Source organism: Bidens hawaiensis, unplaced genomic scaffold (assembly GCF_021521415.1).
Source record: "Bidens hawaiensis isolate Kalapana, Puna unplaced genomic scaffold, B.hawaiensis_p1.1 tig00006387_1, whole genome shotgun sequence".
Taxonomy (NCBI): Eukaryota; Viridiplantae; Streptophyta; class Magnoliopsida; order Asterales; family Asteraceae; genus Bidens; species Bidens hawaiensis.
Window position 1 is genome coordinate 214,247 of NW_027491429.1, and position 24,916 is coordinate 239,162.

General features: G+C 33.9%; 2 protein-coding genes and 1 pseudogene across 3 annotated transcripts; 1 reads left to right on the forward strand and 2 right to left on the reverse strand.

Moving 5' to 3' along the window:
- Window positions 1-5,426: 5,426 nt before the first annotated feature.
- Window positions 5,427-9,387, forward strand: LOC143632352 (putative inactive receptor kinase At2g26730). Of its 2 annotated transcripts, none has more exons than XM_077100895.1 (3): window positions 5,427-6,654; window positions 6,792-7,151; window positions 8,405-9,387. In XM_077100895.1, the coding sequence occupies exons 1-3, from the start codon at window positions 5,736-5,738 to the stop codon at window positions 9,076-9,078; spliced, it is 1,953 nt and encodes a 650-aa protein (XP_076957010.1). In that variant the 5' UTR covers window positions 5,427-5,735; the 3' UTR covers window positions 9,079-9,387. The 2 variants fall into 2 exon arrangements, with proteins under 2 accessions (XP_076957010.1, XP_076957009.1); XM_077100894.1 differs by having other exon boundaries at window positions 5,427-6,669; window positions 6,831-7,151; window positions 8,405-9,385.
- A 6,525-nt stretch (window positions 9,388-15,912) lies between these two features.
- On the reverse strand, window positions 15,913-19,080 carry LOC143632353 (pentatricopeptide repeat-containing protein At5g55740, chloroplastic). The gene has a single exon (XM_077100896.1). The coding sequence runs from the start codon at window positions 18,988-18,990 to the stop codon at window positions 16,510-16,512; it is 2,481 nt and encodes an 826-aa protein (XP_076957011.1). The 5' UTR covers window positions 18,991-19,080; the 3' UTR covers window positions 15,913-16,509.
- A 3,377-nt stretch (window positions 19,081-22,457) lies between these two features.
- On the reverse strand, window positions 22,458-23,790 carry LOC143632354 (GDP-fucose transporter 1 pseudogene; annotated as a pseudogene).
- Between the last annotated feature and the right edge of the window lie 1,126 nt (window positions 23,791-24,916).

The window sequence follows — 24,916 nt, forward strand, 5'->3', positions numbered from 1 at the left end:
TTTCTCTCCGCAACCCCATTTTGTTCTGGAGTATAGGGACAAGTGGTTTGATGGATGATCCCTTTTGTTTGAAAAAACAATTTCATCTCAGAGTTAACAAATTCTCCTCCGTTATCAGATCTAAAGATCTGAATATTTTTTTTAAACTGGGTTTGGACCATGGTGTAAAAGATGATAAATTTATCAAGAACTTCGGATTTATTTTTTAACAAATACACCCAGGTCATGCGCGTGCAATCATCCACAAATATCACAAAAAAACGAAAGTTCTGTCCCCCAATAATTGGGGCAGGACCACATACATCTGAATGAATCAATGAAAAGGGTAAGTCGGCCCTTGTATTATTTGGTTTAAATGTTTTTCGATGACTCTTGGCTAATACGCAAGTTTCACAATGTGACTTACAATTTGAAGGAAATAACTTAGGAAATAAAGCATGCAAATAACCAGTGGATGGATGACCCAATCTCCTATGCCATAGCCAGGCTTCACGCTCTGCTGTTCCATGGGAAAGCATTACAGTACCACTTTGAGCCACTTCATCCACGTAATACAGCCCATGTCTTTCAGTGCCACGCCAATGATCACTCCCGTCCTGATATCCTGTAAGATACAAAATGTGGGTTGCATGAGAACCGAGCAATTCAACTCCTTTGTTACATGGCTTATCGAAAGGAGCTTATGTGATAAGGCAGGAACATAAAGACAATTAGAGAGCTTAAGTGTTGGTGAAATCTCAATAGTTCCCCCGCTTTGGACACTCATTTTTTCCCCATTTGCCGTGTTTATAAATGATTTTGTAGGGTTTGTCGATGTGACAAAATCTGTTGAATCATAAGTCATGGTGTCCGTAGCTCCACAATCAAATATCCATGATTGTTCGGGTATCATATTATAATTTTGAGGCATGTTTGCATAACCATTAATGTTAGGTTCTTTTTTGCAATTTTTAAAACATTTCTCTATAAAAGAAATGAAGGTTGTGTTTTCGGTGGAAATGTAATTATGTGAGGGATAAGTGAAGGGTTTTGAGACACCTTCTCTCTTATCCCTTGTACCTGTGCACATCGAAAACATATCCTCCCCACTTTCTCTTATCCCTTCACCCCGGCGGTTCCCTTTGGTTATGAGCCCTAACCCTTCTGTTTCGGTGGCAACCAACCCCGCCGCAATGCCGAACAGCGGCGTATGCTGCTTCTGCCGGAGTATTTTCCTTTTAGTAGGTTCATATCTCCGGTCTAGGGCGTTTAAGAATTGAAAGAGCTTTTGTTCTGACCTGATTTTTGAGTATGTTTTTATATCTTCTGGGCATTTCATGGGGTTTGGATCGATTCCTCCCCATACCCCCTGTAACGCGATCCAGAAATCTTCAAGAGAACTGTTATTTTGCTCGCCTTCACATGAAGGTTGAAGGTTTGCAACTTGTCTCTTCCACTGTTGTAGGTAACCACCAGAGCGTCCCACAAAGTTTTTGCGGTGGGGTACTCGGTTAGGTTGCCTGCGAGTACTGGTTCAATGTTTTGGATGAGCCATGATTAGGTCTTCTTGTTCCCATTTATCATATTTTTCATCGCTTTGATCAGGTGGATCTGAGGTCAGATGTGATAACAGAGTTTTTGATCTTCCGCCTATAGCGACTCGGATCATCCGGGTCCATAGCCCGTAGTTCTGGCTGTTGAGCTTGAGGTTGATTTGGAGGTTATCAAAAAGCTTTGGATTTTGAGGCTGGGTATTGAGGCTATTTTGTAACAAACTGGCAAGCTGTAGTGATAAATCCGAGCCTGAGTTGCCGTCTCCGGACATGATGACTCGTTTTTGGATTTATCAGAGACGAGGCTGGAAATTAACGGGTATATGATGAGCAATCCTGCTTTGATACCATGATATTCAGAGAGAATTGATTGAGAATTGTTATTCAAAAGTTGTGTTTTACAATGAGGAAACAATCACCAATTTATACACAGCTCCTATGAACCCAAAAAAGGAAAAAACTATATAGATGGTTGTGAATTATTGAGAAACGGAAACCGGATATTTGCTCTGCTGAATTACAGGGATATGATGTGATTGTCCACCAATCTTGCTGATCCCAATCCTTTCCAAACATTGTTTTAACAACCACTACTTTTGGGGTTATATGTGCTTTAACCATGATCTTGCACACTCTTACTATGTGTTGGACAATTTCAGGTATGTTAAGAAAGGACTATGATTCGGATTATAAGTGGTCAACCTTACTAATTTTCATAGTACAGTTTCTTGGCGTCGTACTTGGTACAATTGCACCAATTTCTAGATGTTGTGCAACCTTAAGCTTTAAGGTGTCCAACAAAAGCATTTTGAACCATATTAAGGTCTTTAAGGTTGAGAGTTACTGGACTCAAAGGTTATATGATTGGAAACATGGTACTATACGATTCCCATTTCGTAGCCGCAAACTCAAAGCGATTATTAAGAATATGAAAAGCCTAATCCTCAACTTATGTATAAAGTTTCAAGAGGGAGTTGTTGTAGTATGCAAGATAATAGCATTGGTCCCGTTTTTCGCTTTGATGTATCTCTTTTATTGTTTGCGTTGTTTGAAGTGGTTATTACAGATCATGTTTAGTTCATCGTGAAAAAGAACTGAAAACTTGGAACAAAGCTCATATGTTTTGCAACTTGAAGATGAAGTGGAGCTTGCTGAGAGAACACTGGAAGGCCTTTTAAAATCTTTGAACCGATTGATCCAAAATAGTGAAAAGAAACAACCGTACAATCTCATAAACTTAATTAAACAAAAGTCTACAATAGGTTTCCAAGGAGTTAAAAAATTTGACAACTATGATCATCATGTCATTTGTTCACCATCAAAGGGAGAATATCGGGATTGCTGGAGCTTGCCAGTGGTAAACTTAACAACCATTGCAGTTACTCTTCCTAACATCAAAAAGGAGGAAGTTATAAGCTTGTTGAAAAGTGTGAGTGAAGGTCTTGAATACATTACACTTGTAGAATAAAACCTCAATGCTACAGATGACTATGAAAGCATTCATAAGGCTGCTAAAACCTTGTGGGAAGAGGTTGATTTCTGCCACAAATGGTTAGGAATTAAGCTGAAAGATATTAGTTTTCAAGGGAATACAACACCTCAAATTGTTCAATTGTTCTTGTAAAAATCTAAGGACAAGATCAACGAAGTGGTGAGAAGTACAGACAATGAATGCTCGAATGATTATTCCAAATACATTTCTATTTGTGCCAACTCGATGTCTCGTATCACTGAAACAATTATTGATGACAAGGAAATCCACAAGAAATTATTTGCGGAACTATCATCAAGGATAGCTGACATAATGGCCGCATGTCTCACCAACCTACCTCAAGTCATAGCAATGAAATGCCACACTAGTGTGATAGAGAAAAGAGAGGCAAGTGTCCAAGCTGCAGCTCAACTTCTAGGCGAGACTAAGCAGATAATCAACACCCTTCAAGACCCCCTTCAAGACAAATGGCATGCTTATTTAAATATGGATCCAGATCACTTGCCATTTATTGACAAGTGGCGTGCTTATTTAAGCGAAGCCTGAATCATACTTATTCTTCAAATAATGAAGTAAGTTCATTTAGCTAGATTTCTCTCTAATATTAATTTCTTATTATACATATATATAGTGGTATTAACATAATAACATTTGTTTTTGAACCACAGTGCCAAGCTAATATGATATTCAAAGTAAGTCCGATGATATCAAGATTAAGTAAATATGTGGCGTTAAAAAGTTCGTTGTGTGCTTGTTTCTTGTTCCTTTGTAAACAAATAAGTTCTTCTGGAGAAGCCTTTGGTTGTAATAATTGGTACCCTTTCCTTGATTGCATGTAAGATAGGTGTTGCTTGTTATATGTATTTGATTTTCGGTGTGGTTTGAGGAATGTTTCGAATAATTTCATATGGATATGTTGGGTATGGTTGGTTTACAGTTTTAAGGGGCTTCTAGCTTCAAGTTTTTAAGAAAAATCTCATACCCAATTAAAAACATTGTTTGGTTGAAGAAGCTTAAAGTTTTTAGGCCATGAGAAAAAGCTTAAAGCTTGAAGCTCCTACTAGTAGCGTTTAGAAAAATCTATAAGCTTTTAGTATTTTAAAATAAATACATTTAATATTATATTTTTATTTATGCCTATTTTGGTCATTTTATACATTTTATTAAAAACTCCATCTACCCTACCAAACATTTAAATATATCTAAAAAGTTACAGCTACTAATTACAGATACCAGCTTCAAGCCATCAGCCACTAGCCTTAAGCTATATCTACCGGCTAGTTTTGTCAAACATACCCGTTGTGTGTTAGTTTTTAGTTTCCAACTATAGTTGTTTCAAATTATTTATGATCCTGTTCAATGGGTTACAGGTTGTTGGCATATTTGGGGTTTGTCCTTTGGGAAATATCAATGGGTCTCTGCTTTCCATATTTGGGCTTTGGCCCAACATCAAAGTATCATGCACCAATTCTATTATTATCAACACTTTCAATAGACATGTTGAACCACATTGTTTTGGGCACACACATTTTCTTTAACTCGATCTAGTGAGTGGGGTTTGTCTCATTTGGCTTTTTGACACTAGGGTTGTTCACGAACGAAATGCTGGCTTACTCATACTTGGATATTTTTTTTACAATATACTTTTATAAAATTTTATATTTTTTCTTAAATGTTTCTTTGTTGCAAAATATTTTCTAGCGAACGAACATAAACAAGAGAATATGTTTGTTTGTGCATTCGATTAAACGTAAAAAAAAAGCATGTACAAACTTCTGTTGGTTTTCCGTTCGTTTATTTATTCGCTATTGTTCGTTTATGTAGTTAATCTTAAACAAATGGACACACGAACCATGTTTAATTTTAAACTTTACACTTACTAGAATTTGAACTCACTATCTCACTTTTAACGGGCAAACATCGAACCAGACCACTAGGTCATAGATCCCACGTTAAAGTTTAACCACAGTTGTCTAAATTCCAAATAAAAAAAGGGAAAGAATGACTCCCTCTCTTCTCTCATGTCGAACTTTCAACCGATCTCAGCCTTACTTCATTTGGTATTTCAACTGTTTCATGCATTGATGTTTAGAATTCATCTCGAATTCTTGAATGTTAAATAGTCATTTAGAAGAAACATGGGTTTAAATGGGTTTAGACATCTGACCCGCTCCGATCATAAGTAGACCGAAAAATTAAAATCAAGTTATACAAACTTATAAAAAATAACACCATGAAAAATATTATAGAAACAAAATTCGGCCATGTTGACACTTGCATTCTATTCTTTGTTACATATTTTTTTTATTAAACTAACATTTTTTTAACGGCTATACATGAACAACGGTATTATGACTGCAACTTTATATTTTATCTATTAATCAAGACAACATATGATATAATAAAATAATTAAACAGAGCGTTTTATTTTTGAATTGTTGGCTGCTACCAAAACTCACTCATCCTCTCAATATTCATCACAATTCACTCTCTCTCTCTCTCTCTCACCAAACATTCACTCTCTCTCTCTACAATGGGCGGCGGTCACCGGAAACCGCCAAAATAGCCACCACGACCCACCCGCACTCCTCCCTCACCAACAAACAAAACCACACTGTCTTTTTTTAAAACGACAGCTATATTATAAAAAACTATCTAGTAAGCAGCAAAGTACTATATAAAAAACTAGATAGGACGATACATTAACACAAATGTGTCAGTTCGCAATCTTCCTCTTTTCCTTTATCACCCTCCACCACCGCGTCACATCCGATCTGACTCACGAACAACATTCACTCCAAACCTTCATATCTAACATCCGTCACGACCCTCGCTACTCATGGAACTCATCCAATTTCATTTGCGAGTGGCGTGGCGTCACTTGCAACCCCACGAACTCATCCGTCATCGCCCTACGCCTCCCTGGCGCCAAACTCGTAGGCAAAATCCCCCCAAACACACTCGGCACTCTTTCCCACCTCCGCATACTCTCCCTCCGGTCTAACGCCTTAACCGGAGGCCTCCCTTCGGATATCTCCAATCTCGTTTCGCTTCGCAATGTTTATTTGCAAAACAATAATTTCTCTGGCGAGTTCCCACCAAGTTTGGTTAAAATAACATCTTTAGAGCGGTTAGATCTCTCCGGAAACAAGTTTTCCGGAGAGATTCCTGACTCTGTTAATAATTTAACAAAACTCACTAAACTTTTGTTACAGAATAATATGTTTTCGGGCGAGTTTCAAAGCTTTAACTTGTCGAGTTTAACCGAGTTCAACGTTGCGAATAATAATCTAAACGGTAGCATTCCAATAATGTTATCTAAATTTCCAGTGTCTGCATTCACTGGGAATATTAATCTGTGTGGTAATCCTTTACCACCTTGTAATAACACATTTGTTCCGTTTTCGATGGTTAAGAAGAATTCTAACAAATTAGGAACTGGAGCGATTATCGCTATTGCGGTTGGATCGGCTTTAATTCTTGCTTTAGTGTTACTAGTTATGCTGTTATATTTACGGAAGAAGAAGACGACTCAACGAACCAAACAATGGGCAAAACCACCAGCGTCAGCGCTGGGTTCTAGAGCTAGCGCTGACGCTGTGACATCGTCCTCAAAGGACGATATCACTAGTGCATTGGCAGAAGGTGAGAGAGTTAAACTCTTAAGTGTGTGTAAATGTTATAATAATAATAATAATAATAATAATAATAATAATAATAATAATAATAATAATAATAATTATGGTTTCTCTTGTATTTACATAAAGCTACCTCTGACATTCTACTAATTACATTGTGTCTAACAGAGAGGAACAAATTGGTGTTTTTCGACGGTGGGGTATACAATTTTGATTTGGAGGATTTGTTGAGGGCGTCAGCGGAGGTTTTGGGGAAGGGGAGTGTGGGGACGTCGTATAAGGCGGTGTTGGAGGATGGGACGACGGTTGCTGTGAAGCGGTTGAAAGATGTTGCGGCGACAAAGAGGGAATTCGAGTCGCAAATGGAAGTGTTGGGGAAGATGAAGAATGATAATGTGGTTCCGTTGCGAGCTTATTATTATTCGAAAGATGAGAAATTGCTTGTGTTTGATTACTTGCCTGCTGGTAGCTTATCTGCTCTTCTTCATGGTAATGTGTTTAAATTCTTACTGATTTTTGATTATTTGTTTGAATTTTTAGTGATTTGTTGGATATACATTTTGGGTATTCATGGGTTCAAATCTTTATCATTAATCTTGAATCATAACTGGTAAAGAGGTAAGATCAAATAAATGTTAAAAGAGTCAGGATATGTTGTGAGGGCACAACATGTTACCGCATTGTGTATAACATGTTTTGAATTATCTTTTGGATATAGATATCGGGCATGCATAGATTGGAACGAAACATTCAAACCTATGAATACATAGAATATCTATATGTAAAATATAATTCAAAACGGGCATGCACAATGGAGTATTATTTTGTATCATGTAAGGTATTTAACTACTATTCATGTGATCCAATATTTTCCATTAAGAAATTTAACTCTAGAATTGTAGATGATATAAAGATTTGAACACATAAATACCGAAAACCTACATGCAACAAATCAAAACAACTTGTACAAAACGCGCGGTAACGCTTGTACCTAAAGTACAATGTGAATGCTGGATCAAATGTTGTGGTGTTACAAGTTAAAATGTTTAATTTAATTTTCGTTATTTTTAATGTTTTAAAGTACAAACATATGAAATTGTCGTGATTATGTTTTTGCCTCTCTTTTAACAATGATAACACATCATAAGACATGTGGTGTGAAATACGCATCTAAGAGCATGATACCTTGGTAGGCTGGCATGTCGTTTAGGCCCTTAGCAAGTGAGTAGTAAATTTTACACTTAACTCCCTTTATTATACCAATAATTACTACACCCACCCCATGTTTCCCCACACCAACATGCAATCATAATATAGACAATGCTCTTCCAATATTTTCCCCTTGTGGTCCTCTAGTTCCCTTCACCAACAAACCACCCACCTACCTACCCCAACGGGGTCCTAACTTGTGTGAACCATGGTCCATGCTGGTAATTTCCATCATAATAGGCGAGTCACGTCTAGGTGAATAAGTTTTATTTGGACGCATAAGATTCATTAATGATATAACATGTTTATAGGATTGCAATAAATGTTGTAAAGTAATTGGTATACCTTTTGGTCAAGCTAGGGTCGTCCTATAAATGCATAGACATGATTAGGGTTATTGTATTATGGATTATTGTAATCGGGATTTGAATGAGTTTTTTGATTATAATAATACAAGAGTTCATCCTAAATATTGTGTTCTCCTTAGTGTTTCTGTTTATCAATTCGTTAGTAAAATCATGGTAATTTTACAGGAAGTAGAGGTTCGGGCCGAACGCCGCTTGACTGGGACCACAGGATGAGAATCGCGTTGAGTGCCGCCAACGGGGTGGCCTACTTACACGTGGAGGGAAAAGTGGTTCACGGAAACATCAAATCGTCCAATATCCTCCTTCGACAAGACACCAATAAGGATTCTTTAGTGTCTGACTTTGGGCTCAACACGCTCTTTGGCGGGTCTAGCCCCCCAAACAATCGAGTCACGGGCTATCGGGCCCCAGAAGTCCTAGAGGCCCGAAAAGCCACATTCAAATCAGACATTTATAGCTTTGGGGTTTTGTTATTAGAGCTTTTAACAGGCAAAGCTCCAAACCACGCCTCGTTGAGTGAGGAAGGGATTGACTTGCCTCGGTGGGTCCAGTCGGTTGTCAGAGAAGAGTGGACCACCGAGGTTTTTGATGTGGAGTTAATACAATATCACAATATAGAAGAGGAGATGGTTCAGCTATTGCAAATAGCAATGGCGTGTGTATCAGGTGTGCCTGATCAACGGCCCGCAATGCAAGAGGTGGTGAGGATGATGGAGGAAGTGACTCGGGGTGAAACAGATGACGGGTTGAGACAATCATTGGATGACCCATCAAAGGGATCCGACAGTCATACACCTCCAACCGATACCCGAAGCTCACCTACTATCGTCACACCATAAACATGACTAATTGGCATGAAAAAATGAATACAGTAGATGATTATTTTTTTAAAGAACCTTTTTTTTTCATTTTGATGTTTTTATGTTTATTTTCACATGTGAAGTTGGTTATTATACTTATAGGTCTAGTTGGGTTTCATTAAAGTTTTTTATGTGTTATTTTCTTTGGTAAATCTTAAGAAAAAGAACCAATATTTTTGTTGATTGTCATGTTTCTGTTTTTGGTTATTAAGTTTAATAGTTTTTAAAAATATTATGCACTTTGAGCACTGTAAAATAATTGTGTTTTATGATTAAAATAAAAATATTACAAGTGTGATCAAGATCAATTGCCGGAAGCATTTTTTAAGTATAAGTTTATATTTTTTTTAGGATATATTGGAAACTGACACTTGGTCACGAGATTAACCTTTACGGACTCTAGTGGCTAATCTAAACGAAATAGTTAAGATTTTATACAAACGGCTATATTTCTAGAGATGTTAACGTGTGTAGATAAATGTCTTTTTAAATTATTGAGGGTTTTAGACTTATGATAATAAAATGTAGATTTAAAAAGTATTTAGTCGATGTAAAAAAGATTAAGGTTTGATGAGGGTTTAAAATTACTATACTAACATATGTTCTAACATATGTTCGAACAAGCTATGCTATAAAGAAAAATATAATAACTTTCTAAGTAATTTAAATGTTTCATTTTACTTACAACTAATAATTTTAGTTGTAAAACACAAGTTTTCATTTGTTTGAATTAGAATCATTTTTAACATCTAATTAATTAACTATCAAACATTTTGAGTATTTTATCAAAAATTCTAATATTGTTTAATCTTTAAAAGATATAATATTGTACCCAATGATTGTACCAAGTCAATATATAACTAGGGTATAGGCTCGCATGACACGCGGGTGGAATAACATGTCACTAAACATAATCAACTTAAACATCAATTTAAACAAACGTATATATTTCTTTAACTATTAAAACTTGATAAATTTACATTGTCACTAAACACATCATCATACCAACAAAAAATTAATATATTTACATTGTCTTAATATTAAAACTTTCAAATTACAAGAAGTTAATTTGAGCATAACAACCAAACACACATCAACAAAATAACTAATAATGTTCTTTGCTATTAAATCATCATCAACATCTTGAAAACTTCAACCAAAAGAAAATCACGTTTCCTAACACACCTGAAAATTGTTACAACACAATAGCAGATTATATAAAATATAAACCACACAAAACAACATGTATAATAATTAGTAACATATAAACAGTACTAAAGTTGTTATATGGAACCAATAAATCTTAACTTCCAAATTATAGTTATTAGAAAGTGTAAAGAGGTGTTGACCATCTACTACTTATATTAAATCTAACAACAATATCTAAAGAATTTATATTTTACCTTAAAGTTTACCATCAGACTTCAAATTGTCTGAAAAATCTTCATAATCACTTTCATAGTTACAACATTCTTCTAACCATTTCACCTTCAAACTCATTTCAACTTCTAACTCAAGATGTGCAACTTCTTTTCTTGCATTAGATAACTTCAACAAGTCAAGCTCTCTCAACATGATCAAATCATCACATGACAATAGTTGTTTAGGCTTAAAATTCTTATACTCTCCATTCTTAAACCAGATAACAACCTTGTTTTGATAAGGGTAAAAAAACAACTCACTTACATGTTCATAAGGTAAAACCTCTTGCTGAAGATCATGAAGGAAATCATGTAAAATATTTATGAGATTTGTTTCTTGTTGACATGGATAATTCTTCCTAAGACCAATCTCATGAATTTGATGTTTAAAGAGGTTGTTGAACATCATGACGGATTCAATATTATCTTTTTGTATCGTGAATAATTCAAGGATTCGAGAGTTTTATTTTAAGCAAGATTTTTGACATAATTTAAATATTTTAATACAATCTTGAATAATTCAAAAACATTAACCTAGAAAGTATTTTGAGATTTAAAAACTTTTAATGCGAGTTTTATTTTAAGCATCCATTTTGACATAATTAAATGGTCTTTATTTTACAACTATTATACCCAAAATTATACGTAAATTAAGGAACAAATGGTTTTATTTTAAGCAATAATTTTGACATAATTAACATATTATTATAATATAATATTGAATTCAAATTCAATTAGAATCGTGTAACCATTAATTGGTATTTTAATGGAATTTAAAAAAAAAATCTTGGTAGTATTTTGATATTGGAATATTTTTAATGACGGATCTTTAACTTTAAATAACATTATGTAACCATTAATTTGTATTATAATGGATGTTTAACCTTAAACTGGTAATTATTTTAGGTTAATGTATATATTATAAATTTAGTAAAATGCAAATATCATATTTATATAAAAAAGAACAATTTTACATAAATTATGAGACATTAAATTGTTATGTAAATTCAAATACAAAAACACACAAACACTAACAAAGATAAATAAAAAGTTAAAACCTTTTTATAACTTATAACATGAGAAAAAAACACATATTAATTAAAAATTAAGCATCTAATTAAATCAACATTCAAAAATTACAATCTATAAGGAATACTTCAACATGCATAAAGTCAAAGACCTGAAAAATTACAAAACATATTAGTAAATATAGAGGGTAATAATAGTATTTTCGTGTTTTTATCATAAAATCGGTTGCTAAATAAGTATATATATATATATATATAACTCTAAAAAGTTTTGAAATATAGTTTGTTATTATGGAAATGTCAAATCCGTTTTAAACTAATTTATTGACTGCTTAACAAAAATAGTTTGTAAAACAATCAAGAATTTAATTTGTTCTTATTTGAAATTAAAAATTTGACCACAAATTAAAACATAGTAAAATTTCTTAAACAAAATACAACAAAATTATATATACACAATATAAATATAAATATAAACGTGAATGAATAACTTAAATGTGGATATTTTGGAAACAAATTATTGTAATTATAAATGATTCAAACATTTAACAAAAATAAGTTTATAAACACAATCAAGAATATACATTTTGGTAAACGTATTATGTATAGAAACTTTCTAAACATAAGTTTGAATATAATTAAATCGGTTTATTATAAATATTTTTTTTCCTAAAATAACCGATTAATTATTTTGAAAATGTATATTTAGAGTTGTTTACTATATTTAAGGTTAATCAAAATCAGTTAACAAAGACAATAATAAGTTACTTAATTTAAAAATAAAATAATAATAAGAATAATATATAAACATTAAACTCTCTCCTTAATTATCGTTTTTATAGTCAAACATTATAATATATTTGAATTTCAAATTAGTGAAAATAAAATATTAGTGTAAAATAAATTATTAACATTTTTAGAAATTTCTAGAATATATTATATTTGGAAAAATAAAGATTGATCATAAAACAAAATATATTTAGAATCTATGATTATATACTATTATATAATTTTATTTAATATTATATAAAAACATAAATTATTTCCTTAATTATAGTTTTTTTAGTCAAAACTTTAAATATAGTACGTAATAATTTGAATTTGAATTTCAAATTATAGTCAAAAGGTCAACTAATAATGGAATCAGTTATCACCATTAATATTTGTATAAAATTCTATAATAAATTTTATTTGAAAGATGAATATTATAATTTAATATGTATCTTAAAGATCAATATTATAATTTAGTTTAGTAAGTTTAGTATATTTATAATTTACTAAATGTTAATAAAAAATTAGTAATTTTATAATTAATATTTCAGGAATATTAAATTAAAAATTAAAGATCATAACCCAATAAAACATTAAACAATACTGAAACAAAACTGGCCAGAAAAATATAAAAAATTGGACGGAATTTATTATTCTTAATATTTAGTAAAGAAAAAATAAAAAATTGGACGGAAAAATAGCATAAATTAGACATAATTTTAGAACTGGAAAAAACAAACAATAAAAAGTTGGGCCAATTTGAAAAGTAACATATTTGTGTTATAACATTGATATTATGGAAGATTGGAAGATTATAATTACAATTTATAACCGGATAATTTAAATGTGTCTTACCGGAAAAACGAAATAATGATATTTTTCATGGATGAATGTGATTTTTTATTTAGAACCTAGAAGAACAACATGTAAAACAAAAAAACAAGAAAGAAAATATAAAACTTCAAATAAATATAAAACAATCATTGTTATAGGTATAACAAATAACCGAAAAAACTTAATGGAAAAACTTACTGGAAAAATTTAACGGAAAAACTTACCGGAAAAACGTAAATACGTCCACATATTAGCTTCATCGTCGTTTTTGATTTACAACCTAAACTGATTTTAATAAAATCTGTTAACAATGAAAATAAAGATAAAATGTTAGAGGAAACAATAACCGGAAGAAAATATAATGTTGCCGAAAATATATATATCAACAATCGGAAATTTTTTATAAAATATAAACTTACCGGAAAACGATTAATACAAATCTAAATCTAGATTAGTCGGAATATTTAAGAGGAAAGAAAAATATAAAACTTCAGATAAGTATAAAACAACCATTGTTATTGTATAACACATAACCGGAAAAACTTAACGGAAAAACTTACCGGAAAAACGTAAATACATCCACATATTAGCTTCATCACCGTTTTTGATTTACAACCTAAACTGATTTTAATAAAATCAAATGACAATGAAAATAAAGATAAAAAGGTTAGAGGAAACAATAATCGGAAGAAAATATAATTTTGCCGGAAATACATATATTAACAATCGGAAGTTTATTAGAAAATATAAACTTACTGGAAAATGATTAATACAAATCTAGCCGGAATATATTAGAGGGTGAAAAGAGATCCGGCTAATAGAGAAAGAGAGAAAAATATGTTTATGGTGAAAAATTATGAATTATTAACTCAAATATACATAGGATTTATTTCCATTTTTGAGTTAATTTCCATTGTCCACTTCCAATACAATGTGATTTTTAATATATAGGATATATTTTTCATTTTTAAAGACATCAAGATAACTTAGTTGAATGGTTTGTATGCTATGTATTAAGAGTTTCATCTCACTCAAAGCCCAGGTTCGAATCCTAGTCCACGCAACTAATTTTTGATTTATTAAACAAAGGTTTGATGACACGTGGCAGAATATTAGAACACATGAGAATGGAAACATGCTGACTGGATTGCACATGTGGACAGCCTAGAAGAAGGTCATGTGTCCACATTGTATTGCTTTAATAGTATTTAAAGATATTACCGGCATTGAATAGTTTTTAGGAGGATATGATTTTTAAAAAGGCTATTGCCAACTTGTAGTTTGAAACTTGGTTCAAATGCATCTTGATCGAATTTGCTTCTTTGTTTTATTAAATTTATTATTACTAGATTTTTTGAATTTTTGAAAATAATATAAATATTTTGGTTAAACTTCCAAATTACTATAAACAAAAACTAAGGTACAAAAAAAACATTAGATAGTCGATCCCCTTAGTTGAAGACCTTATATACTATTTTCTAACAAAGTTACAATAACAATCAACACTTGAGTTGCCTAAATATCTTACTGAATCGTGTAATTCTCAGTATTAGACACTGGAATATTTTGATAGTATTTGAAATTTCAACTGGATAATTTAAAGAGAGAACAAGAACGAATATCAAGTTGTTTCTGATGACCAAATTTTAGTGTTGATTACTACTAATCGCAATTTTAGTTGATCAGTTGTCGCTAGTGGACCAAGTGTTGATGGTGTTAGCTACCGACTATTAGCGACTTATTAGTGATACTCAATTATAACTGGCGACTGTTTTTTTATATCCAAATTTTCATCAACCATGTGAATTGCCACTGATGGACCAAGTTGCTTTGCTCCTTAGACTTAGCAAGGGCGCTACCTTAGACCCCGCTAAGGGGTGATGACCCCTTGAAATTCACTCCGTGATTAGTGATTACCATTGGGGTTCACCCCCTTTGAACCATAAGGTTAAAAATTGTCATAAATAAGAATAATTTAATACACATGCATACTTCATGTCTCTTAACTTGTAACAAAGTTACTTTATGTTTTATTTTATTTTTAGTAGATCTAATTAAACTAAAACAAACTTGTCGATACTAAAATCACCAAACATACTTCATCACACAAATCTTTAGTCGTAAAACCGTTTGCATCATAAATGATCAAGGGCGCGTGTAATCATCATATGCTCTTTCATAAGTAAGCTCTTAAGTCTTTTTGAGTCAATCTTGTAAGTCAACCTAGCTTGAACTATCACCATGTGATATGGGTGGTACACAACACAATATCTAGTTGTCATTTGGAATGAAGTAGTTGAGATACAATTAAGCATATAAAAATAAAGAAGAAAAGGGTATAATATGTAAAAAGTGGTAAAATGAGGGGGTGTTGCGGTTGATACGGTAAACTGTTTTACTTTTAAAAATTATAAAAATGTGTTCTATGTCATAATTTTAAACTCGTTAGGCATTTTATACCAAATTTAAAAAGATATAAAAAAAATCATCCTCATCCTTTTAAGTTTAATACATATTTGTATTTCTTGTAATTTTATGATTTTTGACTTATATGTAAAATGTAAAATGAGATAATTTTATGATTAATGTGTTAGTATCAACCAATGAACACACATGTCATACTCGGGTTCATGTATCTAAAACGACGTTAGAATTTGTGTTGTATTCGGATTCGTGCCAACTGCCAACCAGCCAACACCACGAATTTAGTACCGCTTATGAATGAAGTACTCTCCTCCAAACCAACTGAATGGTTAATTTTAATATGTAAAAAGAACTTATTACATTTCAAATAAAATGGAGTAACACAATAGATTAAAGAGAGTATTTTGATCTAAAAAGATAAACATTAATAACCAATAACTAATAAAATTACAAAATTATATATACCTTGTAATATGGTGCTTCATAATAATATACAAAGCTGAACAACATTCATCATATATTACCTTATGCAATTTATGTAAGTTTTTACAGGGTATGTATGTGCAAAAATTTCTTATATGTCTGATCCACTAATGACTCGCATTCAACGAATATCGACCCGTTTGACCAACCACGAGTCAAAGATTCGTGACGCTCATCACTTTGTGAAGTTGTGTTATCATTGGCAACAAAATCATGAACCTTTTTTCCAGTTTGAACCAAACCACACAGATAATTTTTCTCAACACGAAGAATGACCCGTTTGACCTACCAAAAGTCAAAGATTCACAAATGCTTGCACTTCCGCTTTCAAAAAGCCTAACATCGCGTAAATCTCATCACTTTGTGAACTTGTTGTATCATTCACAACAAAAACATGAAGTTCATTTCCAGTTTGAACCAAACTACACGGCCCGTTTGACCCCCCAAAGTCAAAGATTCGCATACGTTTGCATTTCTGCTCTCAGCAAAGCTAGCATTTCATAAATATCATCACTTTGTGTATTTGATTGATCGTTAGCAACAAAAACATGAAATTCTTTTCCAATTTGAACCCAACTGCACCCCGGGTTCTTCTTAATCCCCTTTTCTTTCATTAAACTCATCAAATCCGACACTTCATCCCACATTTCATTTGCAGCATACAAGTTCGAAAGAGCCGTATAATTCCCTGAATTATTCGGCTCTAATTTACTCAAATTCTCAATTAAATGCTTTGCAATATCAATCTCATTATGTTCTCTACAAGCAACAAGTAGTGATCCCAATATATGCGAATCGGGCTTAAACGGCATGTTTTTCACAAGCCGAAAAGCCTCAGACTTTCCACATTTAGAAAGAAGACTCACCACACAACCATAATGTTCCACGCTCGGCGCCACGTCATACTTCGTAACCATATTAACAAATATATCCAACCCTTCGTTTATTAATCCACAATGTCGACACGATGACAAAACATTAGTGAACGTTATACTATCGGGCTTTACACCTTCATTCTTTAAATCTTTAAAAATAGTAATAGCTTCATTATGACACCCGTGTAACGCGTAACCAGATATCATCGCGTTGTATAACGGTAATTCTTTTGCCAAAATCATATCAAAAACCTTTCTTGATTGCTTTATATTCCCACATTTTGCATACATATCCACCATAGAAGTTGCTAATACCGAATTCATATTCATATTATGCCTTATTACATATCCATGTATCGCTTTTCCAAGTTGCAAAGATGCACGGTTTTTACAAGCCGAAAGTATGCCCACCATGCTTACATTATTCGGTTTAATCCCCTTTTCTTGCATTTCAATAAATACTGTAATCGCGTCATCAACACATCCGTTTTGAACTAAACCCGTGATCAAGATAGTATGTGTGATTAAATTAGCCTCAACGGCAAGCGATTCCATTTCTAAAAACGAAACCTTGGCCTCGTTAACTTGTCCGTTTTTCAAGAAAGCGAGAATTACCGAATTCCAAGAAACCACATTGGGGGGTACACCATCTAATTGCATTTGATAGAACAGCTTTAACGTCTCACCACTCGACCCGACTTCCGCATACGCGGCTAACATTGTGTTCCATAACACAAGGTCTTTGGTCTGTAATGACGAAAATACCCTTTTCGCGTTGTGGATTTTGTTACATTTAGCATACATGTCAACAATGCTGCTTGCAAGCGCCATGTCGGACATAAGATTGCGTCTAATGCATTGACAATGCGCTTCTTTTCCGAGTTTTAAATTTTGGTTATCGCCTGCACATGTGGCGATCGATGTCATTGTCACCGAGTCGAACTTCAACCCTTCTAATAACATGTCACGACACAAAGTTAGCGCCTTTTCTATATCTTTATCATTTACATAACACGACACCATCAAATTCCACGCTACGACGTCTTTCTTAACCATCTTGCTAAACACTTTCTCTGCCTCTTTAACCAACCCCGTTTTCGAATAAAGATTAATCAACGACGTGCCCACAATATTACCCTCATCTAACCCGTACAAAACCGCAATCGCATGACCTTGTCTACCTTCTTCAACCGCACAAAGATTCGCCGTCGCCGAAAGAAAGCTAACCATCGTCACAACCGTCGGATCAACGCCCTCCATTCTCATATCAAAAAACACCCGAACCGCCTCCTGAAACACCCCATTTTGCGAATACCCAACCATCATCGAATTCCACGTAACCACATTCCGTTCCGGCATTTCATCAAACACGTTGTGTGCATCGTCCAACGCGCCACACTTCCCGTACATATCCACCAAACTACTCGCGACAAACACGCACTCACCCAACCCGAACCCCATCTTGATCACATACCCATGAACCCCTCTCCCAAATTTTAACCACCCGAGCCCACCGCACGCTTTCAACACATTCGGGATCACAAAACTATCCCCCACAAACCCACTCTCCACCATTTCACAAAACCCCAATAACCCATTTTCAAGAAACCCTAACCTACAATAAACCCCAATAACAGCAGCCCAAGAAAACACATTTTTGTCAACTAATCTACGAAACAACAATAACCCATCAAGCAATTGATCACATTTGGCGTAAAAGACGACTAATTTGGTCTCAACGTACTCGTTTTTGACTAAAGGTTCGCCTTTTTTGATAATCTTGGAGTGAATTTGCTTACCCAGTGAGAGATTACGGTTGTAGACACACCCTTGAAGCAAATCGCCGTAGATGTTGGCGCCAATTTCGAAGGATTGAGAGTCTAGTTCGATGAGGGTGTTGATGGCTTCTTGGAGTTTGCCTTGTTTGGATAGGAGTGAGATGTGTTTGGAATAAGAGTTGTAGAGGATTTGGTGGTGTTTGGTTAATTGGGGTTGTGGGTTTTGGGGATTTGTGATTGGTGTTAATGGGGTTAGTGGGAATTGAAGAGAAGCCATGGTTAGTGACTTGTGAAGAATGTTTCGAAGGAAGGAGATAGTTGAGTGACCATAGGAATTGGATAGAGTGGTGTAATGTTTTTTATTATTATTATTTTGGTATAAACTTTAAGTTTTTATTAACGAGTTAGCTGCTAACGGTTTTATCTTTTAACGTAGTTGTTTGCAACGGTCTATGACTTAGAATCCTAACATCATTACTTGCAGGTTAACGGAAAAACGTTTTTGGCCGGAAAAGTCATATTTTTTACTGGAAAACACAACCCGAACCCCACCACCACCACCGCCACTTGAGCACCACCAATCGATTCTGAAAATAGTTCTAGGGTTCTGGCGACCTTAATTTTTTTTTTTGAGGGGGGGGGGGGGGGTTACTAGAAAATGGTTTCTAAAGATCGGTCCAAGGTTACAAAGATGTTTGTGATGAAAAGTTGAGTTTTCGGGAAGAAAATTATGAGTGTTCTGGACAAAAACGTTTTCTGGCAACCTGCAACTAACAACGTTAGAATTATGTTACTCGTGGACCGTTGGGAACAAATATGATAAAATATGAGATTGTTATTGGTGTTATCGGGGATTGAAGAGAATTTATGGTTTTGAAGAAGGTTTGAAGGAATAGATAAATTGAGTGGATAAAGTAGAGTGATCATATTATCATGAATTCATTTGGGGTATTCTCTTGATTTCAAAAAAGCAACGGGATCAAGTATGAGTTGTCGATCAGAACATATATGGATAGAATCTATAAAACGAGCTTGAAAAATAAGTAACTTATGCTGGGCTATTATATTATCCTTTTTAGGTTCGTTAGGATTTTTTGTTGGTTGAAACCTCGAGTTATCTTGGTAGAAATGTGATGTCTTTATTACCGTCTTAGCAAATCGTTTTTTTTTTCTTTTCGCAAGAAATTGAGATTTCTTTCTATGGAAACGCGGGTCTTTTTACTAGCTTCTATTTGTGGTGCACAATTTCATGAAATGTAGGGAATGTAGGTAGTGGTCATGATCGATTTGATACAAAAAACGGAACAGTTTGTATCTTTCGTTGGGGATTTCCTATAATAATCGTCGGATCTTCCTCCAATTTCTTATAAAAGATATTTAATTTTTCAAAATAGAAGTTAACGATGGTATTTATGCTCGCGTTTCCTTTATATGGATATAAGAGGCAAGGGAGTCATTCCGTTTGGCTCGTACTGATGAGAATTTTACTCCACCGGAAATGAATCAAAAAGATGTGGAATTGGCTTATTTCTTGTGTGTATCAATTGAAGCATTTTAATTTGAAGGAATCTAACTATTTTGAGAATTATGTATGGAATTCGCTCGTAATCACTACACAATTAAAACTTGAAAAGAATAGCAAAACGAAATGGTAAAAAAATCAAAGAAAATGGAGGATGGGATTTGAACCCGGGTAGACACCGGTAACGTAAATTGTTTAAAGAAAAAGAGATTATTAAAGTCTAAAGACCGTATGATAACTATATTCAAGTTTAGAGGTAGACATAAATTGGTAAAGAAAAAAAATAACAATATTTCCGTCCAGTGAATGAACGTGTGAGTAGAAACAGTTTACAAATGTTGAACAATGGAAGTCACTCTGAAATGTAAAATTCAATACTTTAAAACGGTCTATATTTTACGCGAAGTCTAGACTTCAAGTAACTGTAATAGCTCGTTTGCAGCTAGCTCGAAAGAATCTCGAAGCCGGTTTGAGCTTGTATGATTTATGTACAAGAAAATATATAAATCAGTTTTTAGTAGTAAAATGTATCATATTTCTCTCTTGTTTCTTTAAACTTTCATTCACCAAAACCATATCAAAACACACCAACTAGTTAAACCAAATATGCCTAGTTCAAAGATTAGTAATTTGGATAATTTCATAGATAAAACAATCTACCCAAGTCTATCAAATGCAACATCTTCTAAAGAAAGGAAGTATCATATTTTGCTTAAAAACTCTGACTATTTTTTCTTCAGTTTGCATATAGTGTACCGTACATTGTGACATAATTTCATGTTACCTCAGTTGACCCGTAAGCCGAACTTAATGTGTACATCGTCGCTGGCAAGAATACATACTAAATTTGTCTCATTACACTTTTCCAACTTCAAAATTTCTTAAAATGAGATATAATCTGAGTTAATATGATTATTCTTAAAGGAATAGCTATATAACTTGGGTTTATATAATACTGGTAAACTAGTAAAGGATGTCATAAAGATCAGTAAAGCATACTCCGTGTGCAGAGTTTAATTATATATGAATATGTTAAAGTTTATATATGAATATAAAACTGGTAAACTAGTCAAACAAACTGCCCATCAAAGATTATAAATGAATATGTTAAAAGTTTATGAGGTTCCGTCATTACAATTTACAAACCTCTGTTTTTTGACAACTAACAGGATCTGAATTGCTACTCGAAAAAGTTGCCTAGCGGGATCAGAGTTTCCTAATCTTACATTTACATAACAAAATACAGTAAAATGACTCCAATAAAACCAAGAATTATAATATCCTGGCAATGACCAAAAAACCTACGATGTATGATGTATCATTGTGTGCTTAAATAACCATAATTTGAACAAGGGTATGTGAGAAATTAGGCTGCAATTTATGTAATACTAAAAAATCCATATCTTGAAGCATATGGTTTACAGAAAAAAAAAAAGAAAAAAAAAACTTATAAAGGAATCTCAAGGTGTCACTGTAGGGTGCAAACGAGCCGAGCCGAGCCCGAGCTCGACCAGGCTCGATCTCGGCTGATTTAATTTATACGGAGCTCGAGCTCGAGCTCGGCTCGTTTCGTAGTTTTTCAAGCTCGGGCTCGGCTCGTTTAATATTTATTAATTAATTTTTTATATATTAATAATTATATTTGAAATTTATTTTCATAATAACTTTATATATAAAATAATATGTTATTTAGTTAGGTTTTTTCATAAAATTATATATATGAATTAATACTTATTAAATATATATGTATCTATTAATATATATAGTTATAAAAAATATATAAATAACAGGCTCGTGAGCCGGCTCGAGCTCGATAAGTGAAGCTCAGGCTCGGGCTCGGGCTCAGTTATTAAACGAGCTTTCTTTTAGGCTCGGGCTCGTTTAAGCTCAGCTCGATCGAGCTTTTTCACGAGCCAATCTCGAGTAGCTCGGCTCGTTTGCACCCCTAGGTGTCACTCATGAATGATACTTCAAACCGAAATACTCTAATGCAAAAAATTCTATAGAAAACCAATCAGTAATCACACAAAGCTACCAACTAAGAACGCGTTAATTGTTTTGAAAATCAAATTAAGAACAAAACAAGAGAATAAATGCATTGATATTAGATAACAAAATGCATGATTAGCATTTACTCTCATCGACAAAACAAGTAATGTTCACCGCTATAATAAAGCAAGCATGCCCGAATACACAAGGCATGAACCGAAACGTATATAATGTGAAAAAATATACCTATTTGATATAACAATAATGATATAAATCCAAAAGCAAAATGGCTTACAAAGAAGTATAAAACTAACCAATTCAAAAGCTTATACGCCCGAGATCTTGCCAGATATGCCCTTCTCTTGATCTCCTTCCGAATACTCATCACCATCATCTGCCTTCTCCATCAACTTATTAGCCGCCGGGTCCCGCTGTGCAGCCGCACTAACTCCCGTCACAGACTGCTGATACATAATCCCCCCCGCAATCGTCACAAGCAAACAAACCAACCCGAACGGGCTCGCATGCTTATCCCAAATCACAACATTAATCGCCACCGTCAAAAACTTATTCACCACACCCGTAACCGTAAACGCCGTCGCGGAAATCGCCTTCCGGCACGCAAACCCAAAGAAACTAATCAAAAGCCCAAACACACACGACAATGACACGGCAACAACCGCCACCGTCTCGAACAAATCCCGACCGTTCTCCCCAACCGACGCAAACACGTCCGAATACTCACCCGTCACTACCCAAAACACCGGCGCCATCATCAACGACAACAAGTTGTTATAATAAACAAAACCCCAAGTATTCAACCCGAGATTCGTAACCATATGTTTAATATAAACCATCTCGGTCGTGATCGTGATCAAATACGCAAACGCCCATGAATACGCAGTTAAAGTAAACCCCGAATCAGTCGCGACATACCCAACCGCACCCATTAATATAACCACAAGTGATAAAAATGTAACCTTTGACGGAATCGGTTGTTTTCTAAACATGGTATCAGCTAAAGCAACTAGTAACGGAGTCAATGATCTAAACACAATAAACGTATCGACATTCGCGTGCCGTAAAAGATTAGTATTCGTAAAGATTGCTAAGTAAAACACAAAGGCAGCAGGCAAGAATCTTTTAGCAGTATCATACACAAATGGGTCATGATTCAAAACCCCTAATTTGCCTAAGACCCAGACGCCTAAGGCGGATGTTAAGTACTGTAAGGCGGTTAATACACCTGGGTAATTGAATTTGGTGATGGCGAATTTGTTGATTACTGATAATAAGCTTGAACAGAGTGCGTACCCGATTACGAGACTGGTGGTGGTGTAATGGTGTTTTGGGACTGCCATTCGGGTTTGGATTCGGGTTCCTGAAATGGGTTTTGGGTGGATTTGGATTTGGGTTAGTGGGTGATTGGATCTGGTGGGTTGATTGAGATCTAGTGATGGGTAGGTTGAAGAAGAAGAAGATGAAGAAGAGAGTGGTGAGTGAGTGATTGGGTGATTGGATTAATGAATGCCGTGTTCTATGGGATTCGATTATGTGTTTTGTGTAGTTTTTAGTTTTAATTTTTACATTGTTTCGGTTTATTCGATTATGTTTGTTACGGTATCAGAATTATATTAAAATAGTTAAATTCGTTAAATTGAGATATAAGAAACTTGAAATATTTAAATCGATGTTTATTCGGTTGTAAAAGACGGGTGTGTTGGTAGATGACGAGAGATGTCAATGTAACTGGGTGTTGATAAAACTCGAGTGTTGGTAAAACCAAAGTATTGCTAGTAAAACCTAATAAAATAATTCAATATATTAATTCGGTAGGTAAATTCAGGACGTTGGTAAACCCGAACGTTAGTAAAACATGAGTGTTATCGACGCGTACGTTTGTTACATCAGTGTAACTAGAGTTGGTGAAAGTCGAGCATTGAAACTAACCCAGGCGTTAGTAAAACCCATGTGTTGTTGGAAAAATTGGAGTATTGGTAAGATCTGACGTTATGGCGGTAGCATTGTACGACAGTAGTTTTACATGTCTGGTTTATTTAAGGGTATTTAAACGAGCTTTTTTTTAACAAGTGATGATGATGATGATGATGGTGATGGTGATGGTGATGGTGATGGTGGTGGTGATAATAATGATGTCATAATCAATTATGTTACATTTTCGATTATGTAACGTTTTCGATTACGTTACATAATCGATTATGTAACCTTTTCAATTATGTTACATAATCGATTATGTTACGTTTTTTATTATGCTACATTTTCGATTATGTTACATAATCGATTATGTTACCTTTTCAATTATGTTACATAATCGATTATGTTATATTTTCAATTATGTTACATTTTCGATTTTGTTACATTATCGATTATGTAACATAATCGATTAAGTTAAATAATCGATTATGTTACATTTTCGATTATCTTACATTTTCGATTATGTTACATTTTGGATAACCCTTTTTCAGTTTTTATTTATGGGTTTTTATTGTCCGGTTTCAAACCAGTAGACAAAAAACTTAATTGACTTGGAGCAGTTAAAATTAAATCTGATTACGAATCGGGTTTTCTGTTCAGTGTTGAATAGAAAACAAATTCGTAAGCTGGTTTAGTCACAATGTCGTTAAAAGATGACTTATTTGTCCTCTTTGAGTCATCTGGTAACCAAGAGTGG

Excerpts from the sequence above, each read along its gene's own strand:
- LOC143632352 (XM_077100895.1), top strand. The coding sequence starts at position 5,736 with ATGTGTCAGTTCGCAATCTTCCTCTTTTCCTTTATCACCCTCCACCAC. Across the intron at positions 6,655-6,791 it reads CTCAAAGGACGATATCACTA|CTACCTCTGACATTCTACTA; the intron begins GTGCATTGGCAG and ends ATTTACATAAAG. Across the intron at positions 7,152-8,404 it reads CTTATCTGCTCTTCTTCATG|GAAGTAGAGGTTCGGGCCGA; the intron begins GTAATGTGTTTA and ends GTAATTTTACAG.
- LOC143632353 (XM_077100896.1), bottom strand. The coding sequence starts at position 18,990 with ATGGCTTCTCTTCAATTCCCACTAACCCCATTAACACCAATCACAAAT.